The following is an 8,825-nucleotide window of genomic DNA, read 5'->3' as shown; positions in this document are numbered from 1 at the left end:
TATAGATTAAACGATCTTTAATTATTGGTTTATAGAAATTTAACTCAAAAATCAATAATTAATATACATATACATATGTATAAAAGAAAAAATAGTGAAGCATGCATAAATATAATACAGTTTGATAAAAAATAACGTTTTACAACTCATGTAAAACATTTTATATGAAATAATTATACAACAAATTATTGCTGAATATACGTTTATTTATATTACGTGCAGGAATATAATATTTGTAATTTAAAATTTAGAAACGGTGCATTATATAATAATAATAATAATAATAATAATAATAATAATAATAATAAGAAGAAGAAGAAGAAGAATAATAAAGATTATAGCATTAGTCCGTAGTATCAAGTGCATAGTAATAATATGTAAATTACAAAGATATTTTTGTATATAAACACAATAAATATTATATAAATAACTTTTAAAAATAATGTAACGGTTTCTAATGGTTACAAGTAAACTAATCTTTTTACATGAGAATTACGACTTTAATTGTTGACTTATTATTAATTTAATTATTATTAAGTCAACAATCAAAGTCGTGACCTTCTTGTAAAAATATTAACTTATCTATATACAATTTTTAGAAATTATTACATTATGTTTAAAAATTATTGAATATAATATCTATCGCGTTTAACAAAAAAAAATTTATCCAAGTAAACCCATAACTGCTTTTAACAATTCGCCTACAATTGGTATATTTTCTCCTAAACATGCAAGCACAGGAGTTACGCTTTCTGTAATAGGTCCTAATAGATCTCCAAGAAGAGGCAGTTTCTCTATTAACTCGTTCAATAACTCTTCTAACTGTAAAGTAATTTTAAATACTTATACATTTAAAAGCAATAAAATTAAATAACTTACACATTTTTCAATTTGTGTTAAAAACGTGATGTACTTCTACTAATATTAAACTCTAAGCGGCCATAAAAGGCAAATAATTCGATTTATAAATCTTTTACATTAAATATTTGCACAATTTTTATACGTAATACAGTTTTTTAATTGGTAAAATTTATGTACTTCTAATATTATATGGTATTATTTGCATGATATCGATGATTATATTTATGTTAAAGAAATATAGACTTTAAATAGAATTTTTAAAGGAAATAAATTCTAGTCAATAAAATTGTTAATTATCTGGTACATTATTTTGTAGTATCAAATATTATCATTACTTGTTGTATAATAGAACAGTAATATTTTTTATTTTGTTTACTTTTTTATTACTTTTTACAATTAAAAAAATATATTTTAATGCTAAATACAATTTATTTTATGAAATTTGATTTTATACTTAACACTTACATTACTTTTGTTTCTACCTTAACTACTTACATTATCATCGCTTTCTTCTTGTGAACCGCTCTCGCTCCCGCCCTCACCGCTCTCGCTCCCACCGCTCTCTCCGCCACTCGACTGTCCTGCTATCTAATTAAAAGAAAATAAAAAACTAAATTAAAAACTATTTATAACAATTACAACTTAACTGAGTTTTACGTAAAACTATTATTGTTGCACAGGTTCGAAATTTTAATACAGAAATTTAATATTTACAATCTATAATTTAATGTATCTAGAATCTTTGAATGTTTTAGGTATATATTTTTTGCAGTTAATTTATATTGTTTCTTTAACATGGTATAAAGTTATGTACAAAAATGTTATTTTGCTTACTAAATTTTGTCTAAATGTATATTGTGCACCACTGACAAAATTAATTTTTATCTTTTTTTTAACCATTTCTGTCTATGAAAAATATTTTTATATTTTTAACGATAATATATTTCTGTAATAAGTAAATGAGTACGATATAATTATTAAAAAAAATTTGATTGGAAAACTTAAAAACTATTGAAATATTTGTGTTACTGTGTACGTACTTGGACAATTATGCATCCAATAATGGCCACCAACAGAAGTAGGTACATCCGTGAAGTTGGAGTTAAGCAAAACATGATTTTACTTACAGATGGAATCAACCGAAGAATAAAATAATTCTGAAGATATACTTTGTTGCATACTTATTGAGAAGTTCCTTATATAGGAATGCCATATCTTATTCTTGAAAATTGGATCGAAATTATGGTTCAAAATTGCTGCTATTAAAGTTATTATTTTTTATCGCAAGTATTTGCATGCATATTTACAACAAAATGTTTAACTTAATTTCTATTGAGTTTTAACAAAAGTTTTCGTATAATGTATAACGTTTTATTTATTGCACGTTGTTTTATACATATCGATAATATAATTTGAAAATTTAGAAATTTAGAAATTTTCTTAATATTATAAGGCAGTCATATTTTTGTGCTAATAACAAATGTTTAAACGATAATATAGTTTTTATTTATAAGATCATATTTATAAGATCTTTTTTTATATATATTGCGCAACATGAAACTGTAATAATTAGTACGAACAAAGATAAAAAAGAGCGATGGAAAGAAAATTTGCAGAAACTATATTGCAACATAATTGCAAGATCATGTTTTTAAAATAATAAGTTTAAAATTGCAACAAATTTTACCATTTTTTTCGATAACGCAAGTGGTTTTGCTCGCAATTTAGACACATAATGCTTCAAGTGATAATATTGTCACTATTATACAAACTAACGTGTGAATAATTTACACGTGGAGTTTTTTTTTTCTATTTTATACTTATTTATAAACGTATTACAATTTATTTTAATTATATATTTATAAATTTTTTTATGCTTGCTGTACAATGTACTAAACTGTGTGATACACACAATCTAGATTTTAATTATTAAGCATTCTCATAATCACATTAATTATAACGTGTTGGATCTAATAATTAAAAAAAAAATTTCTGTTAAAAGTTGTTTTTTAAACCATTTTACGATTTTTTTAAATTAAAATATAAATAATTATTTTTATTATATTATTTCTATCAGATGTATATATTTTAAAAAGTAAGTGGCGCGCGCAATAATTAATATTTTATTTAAAAAAACTATAATAAATTACTGAATAATATTGGCCAAGACTGTAAAAATGTAAAAAAATGAGCCATGTTAGGAAATTTTTCGTAATTTAGTAGAAACTACTTACAGCATGCACTTATATTAATTTTACAGAAATTGTTTTTTGAAGCAACAACTAAAAGCATAGTTTATTTTACAAGGTTATGACAGTGCACTATATAATGTATACTGCATAAATATTTTAGAAAAATAATACATTAAAATGTAGGAAAAAAGTGTAAATAGGTAATTTAATATGTAAAATAAATGTACAATTTACCATTAAAATTCATTTATATCTTATAATTATACTTTAAAATATAATTTTATTGACAAGTGTTCTACTTCAATAAAATTTATATTTCTAAAAAATGAAAATTTATTAAATATTAATTATTTATAAATTGTAAATTACCATTATCTGTATTGATAACACAACCTACATTGATAACACTTATATATCTCGAAATTGCAGTTTCTATAAAAAGGATTTACGAAGAAATTTTCCTCTATATAACAAATATACTCGATAACTTACAAAATACTTTTACATCTTAAAATTTAAAAAGATAAAAAAGAAAAAGTGAAATATGTGTAAGTATAAGATTATAAAAATGGAACTATTTATGGGTTTATAGTGCCAATTTTTTTTTTTAATGAAATTAATATACATATACTTAGAGAGAAGCATATAAATTGTATTTATTTATTAAATTTAGATGTATTTTGGATAACTATTATTATAATTTTGGGGGTACTTATTTTGAAAATTAATATAAAACAAATTAAAAAAAAAATAAAAATATTAAAATTTGCTACTTCGTTGCCTGGTGCATCTATATTGTCACTATTTGTTAACTCGTTGCAAATTGCTTGTAATTATAAAGGTGAGTATAATAATTTTTAGTAATTAAACATACGTAATACGCTTGACCTTACATGTATTGAATTGTTTGAAATTATAACACTTAAACTTCTTGCGACTCAGTATTGTTAACATATTGCAAAAGAAAAACAAAATAAGGTTAGAATATAATATAAAAATTTTTTTTTTATTTATTTTTGTAATAAAATTTACAGTTTTACAATGTTTTCTAAGATTATGATTATTTGGCAAGTTTTTAATATTATTTGTACAAATTATTTTTACAAAAATATAGTTTTGCATAATTTTTTATACAATATTGTAATATACTAAATATACTTATTTTGTAGAATTAATATACTGTATAGAAGCAACTACTAAAAAATATGGAAATCTTACTCGTTTCCTGTTAGGGCCACAAATGTTTGTAGTACTTGCGAAACCTGAAGATTATAAGGTAAGTTTATATATAAAAATAATAGTTGCAACAGTAAAATACAATGAATTAAATGTGTAGCTTCTGCTTTCGAAAGAAAATGGTAATTACAAAGACTCAGTGACTAAATTGTGGGACACTTTTCTTGGTAACGGAATAATTAGAGCTTCAGGTATTATATATTTAAATTTAACGAATTTATTTTATAAAATTTACTTTTTGAAGTAATGTAGATTATATTTATTCTGTTTTATTTAACATTACGGTTGATTCTAACAGGTGCAGCTCACAAGCTTCGTCGTAAAATAATAAATCCTCTTTTGAATCTCAAACATTTATCGGAATATGTAATATTTTTCGACATTTATAGCAATCTTTGTGCGGATACGTTAGAAAAAAATGTCGACAGTTCAATATTTGATCTTAAACCATATATAGCACGATATTCATGTAATATATTTTTAGGTGAGAATTATAATACTTTCGTATATGAAAAGAATATTTTATCTAACGTGATTTGTATCAAATTATCGTTATTTAACGACAATTTTTATAATTTATATTTAAATATAAAACATTGACAAATGTTAAATTTTAGTGACAGCAATGGGTATTAAAGGAACAGCACACGAAGGTGAAAATGATGACCTTTTGTATTACCAAGAAAAGTATGTAACTTTAATAATATCAAAAATCTTTAATTTATTCACTTCGTAATTATTTCAGATTATTGAAAGAAACACAGAACAGAATGGCAAAATTGTGGCTACAATTAGAATGGATTTTTTCTCTAACTGAGAGTAAAAGGCAAATTTATATTGCTAAAGAAAAAGTGTTAGACTTTATTTATAATGTAAATTTTTTAATTTTCTCTATAGGATTATTTTAACAGCACTTGTGTTTCTTATAAATTGATATGCTTTTTAAATGCAGATAACGTCAAAAAATGCAGCTAAGCAACTGGCTTTGCAAAATAATAACAATATTTTTTCAAAGACAAAAGCTATTTTTAACAATTATTCGAAACGCTTGGAAGAACTCTATGGCGATGTTACGAGCAAATATTGCCAAGTGAGCGACGAGAATTTTATAGATGACATTAGATCCTTCTTCATTGCTGTAATATTATTTTTTGTTATATGTAGACTTAAAATTGTATAATTTAGAACTATATTACGATTTATCATGTTTTATAGATTCAAAATACGACTACCGAAGTGGCAACTTTTCTTATACTTATGCTGGGAATACATACGGAAGTGCAAGTTAGTAAATTTCGTTATAGTATATAATACGTGTGTATACTAACGCGATTTTATGAAAAACAAGATGAAAAGGGCACTCAATATTTTTTTTTTTTACACTAATCTTTAAATATTTATACTCTGCGTTTTGTATTTTATTGTTTTAGGAAAAACTACGAAAAGAAATATTAGTCACGTTTAGTAACGATAAGGTAGATATGCAACGTCTCCTTAATATGCAATATTTACATATGGTGTTTAAGGAGACATTAAGATTGTTCCCTCCATCACCTTTCCTTTCGCGCGAAATTATGGGCGATATTAAACTTGGTACTTTTCTTTAGCATAACTTTTAATCTCACAAAATTAGTAGACTGTTTTAAGACTTTGCGCATTTATGAAAAAAAAAAAAAAAACATTTTATCGATTTAAGAATCATGCACCTTACCGGATGGATGTATCGTTATGATTCCAATATTTGCCATTCATCGTAATTCTGCGTATTGGTATAAGCCATTGGAATTTATCCCTGAACGATTTTCGTCGGAAAATTCGTCCAGCCGCCCTCGTTATACATATTTTCCATTTGGTACGGGTCTCAGAGATTGTCTAGGTAGATATTATTTTGGCTTTATATTTTTTTTTAAGAAGTTGCAATTTATTTAAAACTAAAATTTATTTTGTTTTATATTAAAGAACTAATAAATGTTTATGAGAAATTTTTTTTTTCAACTTTTAGGTCAAAGGTATGCATTTCTGTCCACGGCAACGTTAATTGTAACTTTATTGCGACGATTTCGATTTGTAACGACTACTGATATAAATGATGTTAAAATAACATCTGATGTTATATTAAGAATTCAAGAGGCTAAATTGTCTATTTCTCGTATATGATTTCTTTTCTTTATTTTTTTTAATACAATCTTGTTAATTTCACGATTAATGAGATTGAATTAAAATTAATATTAAATTTATTTTTTGAGAAGTCAATACATTGTTTAATCAATTATTAAGTTTTTTCTATTTGTCCGATTGAAGGTGACAGCACTTTTGGGAATAATTTGAAGAATTTTTGACATTTACTAAATATAATTTTAGTATTATAATATAGTAATAAATAATCTGAACTGATTAAGATTTAATTTCATTATATTTATCAACTTTATGTAATATAATATAAAATTATCTAAAGGTTTTTTTTTCATACATTTTTCATACATTTTCTTATTAAAGATAATGAATTTATATTTTTATGAATGAAAAAATTGCATTTTAACATTTAAACGTAATAAACAAATTATAATATCAATTTGTTTTAATTACAATTTACGTAGATAGAACTAATGTTTGATATTACAAGGTTTTCAACTTTCCTGTAGTAGGTAAATGAACTGAAATGTTCAACTAAACAAAAACTTATCGAACTGGGATAAATGTTGGGTAGTAATTGTTTAATGTAATTTTTAATAAAATAATTTTATTGCTACGTAGAAACATTAATAAGTCATTACAGTTTAATAAATACATTTATGTATATTGTCGTTGTATTGTCTTTTAACGATAAAAATATCAAATATTTCCTAATATTTCATTTGTTGATAACTTAGTGGTATACAAGTCGTACTTTATAATTTCTCTAACAGTTACAAAACTATACCTACAACAAAATTCAACTTTAATTTACGATTTATACACATGTTACTTTAATTACATTTCTTAATCGAGACTCGCATTCTTTAAATTAAAAAAAGAAAGTAAATGCAAGATAATTTAATAAAATGTGAAAGATTTTAACAAATTTTGCTGGTTATTTTATTGTTATGCATTTACGATTAACTGGATTGTAAAAAATTTATTGTGAGGAAGTGTGTACGCAAACAAAGTTTTGTTAGATTATCGATAATCTATTTTCAACTTCATTAATCTCGCAATAGCGACGAACTTATCATAGTTTATAGTTAATATCTGAATAACGTGTACTTTCTCAATTCCGACCAATCACTATTAAAAATCTAATAAAGATCACTTAATATCTCCTATAACATATCGATATCCGACGAATTGAAACATAAATAAAAGGAGTTATGATTTATAAATATATATCTCTACGTTGTTCTATTTTTGAAATAGTTTTATTAAACTTTATTATCACATTGTGCGAAATTCAACCAATAATATTTCGACATATTTTTTTTTTTTTTAATGTGAAAAATATGATGATTAGAGAACTTAGATGTAATCTGCAAGAATTTTTCTTGAAAAAAATTACACGAAGGGAATTTTAAACTAGCCAACAGACCGACTAATTTCCTGAATAAATCGAGAAATAAAGCGTCACACCCAGCGAATAAAAATTCAGATTCGCCTACTTTATCTGATTACTTATTTCCTTATCCCATTAGAAAAATCGCTACGAATGGGCCGAGTTAAAGGAATGTAAAGTGGAATCTTATAACGGAAGCGAGTCTGCATAATGAGAAATAAAAAGCTTCTGCCCGGTACGAAGAAGCGTCAGGAAATCTGATTTGCCCTATCTTTCCCGGAGAAAATTGTGAAACAATTTCGTGGACACCGGGCAGTACTGACCAGTCGCGATTATGTGCCTTTAACGAAATGAACACAGTCGACGTATTCGACGACTGGACAACGGCCAGATCTTGATCCCGCTTCGCGTGGTACGGCGAATGCTGCTTCGATTTTACACACCGCAAATTCGCCAAAGCTATTACTCACGACGGAAATAAAAACGGCCGGCCCGCCGCCAAAGTGATCAACGGTAGATTTGTAAAAGAAGGTTGCGATACGAGTGACCGATTCAAATTTCACGCAAATGAAAATGTATACGACGAGGTAATAATCTTATCTCGTTTGATGGCACGATAAATTCTCGCATGAAATTTAAGGTTTGTCAAGAGCTACCGTCGTCGAGCTTGAGGTACGTGGTTCGAGACTAAGCAAGTACCTCAAGTCCTTGGAAACAGCCTCGGTATAATAAGAAACTCGAGGCTGAGTAATGTCCAGTTATATTTCTTGGACTTCACGACGGGGCCGAAACTCTTTTAACCTGTCTCTCTTTCTCTTTCCTCTTCTCTCGACTTTCTTCCGTTTTCTCTTAGGGCACCTCGAGTATTTTAAAGAGGTCTGATGACGCTTGACGGATCTTTAATTCTTCAATTTATAGATAACTAGATATCAATACACTTCGATGCGGCGTCACTTACTCTCGACACTTCTGCGTTAAAGAAAACTATTTCTATTACTCTTTATAATTTT

The 8,825-nt window shown here is 25.8% G+C and overlaps 2 protein-coding genes across 2 annotated transcripts; one reads left to right on the top strand and one right to left on the bottom strand.

Annotated features, from left to right (window-relative positions):
• Window positions 1-185: 185 nt before the first annotated feature.
• On the bottom strand, window positions 186-2,051 carry LOC139103359 (uncharacterized). Its single transcript, XM_070657938.1, has 3 exons — window positions 1,902-2,051; window positions 1,357-1,449; window positions 186-822 (listed from the first exon to the last, which is right to left on the bottom strand). The coding sequence occupies exons 1-3, from the start codon at window positions 1,974-1,976 to the stop codon at window positions 664-666; spliced, it is 327 nt and encodes a 108-aa protein (XP_070514039.1). The 5' UTR covers window positions 1,977-2,051; the 3' UTR covers window positions 186-663.
• A 1,713-nt stretch (window positions 2,052-3,764) lies between these two features.
• Window positions 3,765-7,209, top strand: LOC139103256 (cytochrome P450 4c3-like). Its single transcript, XM_070657755.1, has 11 exons — window positions 3,765-3,894; window positions 4,223-4,329; window positions 4,390-4,480; window positions 4,588-4,773; window positions 4,907-4,976; window positions 5,035-5,161; window positions 5,242-5,427; window positions 5,505-5,573; window positions 5,720-5,882; window positions 5,986-6,165; window positions 6,292-7,209. The coding sequence occupies exons 2-11, from the start codon at window positions 4,294-4,296 to the stop codon at window positions 6,444-6,446; spliced, it is 1,263 nt and encodes a 420-aa protein (XP_070513856.1). The 5' UTR covers window positions 3,765-3,894; window positions 4,223-4,293; the 3' UTR covers window positions 6,447-7,209.
• Window positions 7,210-8,825: the final 1,616 nt, after the last annotated feature.

Source organism: Cardiocondyla obscurior, linkage group LG01 (genome assembly GCF_019399895.1).
Source record: "Cardiocondyla obscurior isolate alpha-2009 linkage group LG01, Cobs3.1, whole genome shotgun sequence".
In the NCBI taxonomy this organism is placed as follows: Eukaryota; Metazoa; Arthropoda; class Insecta; order Hymenoptera; family Formicidae; genus Cardiocondyla; species Cardiocondyla obscurior.
Note: the sequence above shows the minus strand (reverse complement) of the source record. Positions and strands in the feature narration are given on the sequence as shown.

Excerpts from the sequence above, each read along its gene's own strand:
- LOC139103359 (XM_070657938.1), bottom strand. The coding sequence starts at position 1,976 with ATGTTTTGCTTAACTCCAACTTCACGGATGTACCTACTTCTGTTGGTG. Across the intron at positions 1,450-1,901 it reads TTGGATGCATAATTGTCCAA|ATAGCAGGACAGTCGAGTGG; the intron begins GTACGTACACAG and ends TCTTTTAATTAG. Across the intron at positions 823-1,356 it reads AAGAAGAAAGCGATGATAAT|TTAGAAGAGTTATTGAACGA; the intron begins GTAAGTAGTTAA and ends ATTACTTTACAG.
- LOC139103256 (XM_070657755.1), top strand. The coding sequence starts at position 4,294 with ATGTTTGTAGTACTTGCGAAACCTGAAGATTATAAG. Across the intron at positions 4,977-5,034 it reads CTTTTGTATTACCAAGAAAA|ATTATTGAAAGAAACACAGA; the intron begins GTATGTAACTTT and ends TAATTATTTCAG. Across the intron at positions 5,574-5,719 it reads GAATACATACGGAAGTGCAA|GAAAAACTACGAAAAGAAAT; the intron begins GTTAGTAAATTT and ends TTATTGTTTTAG.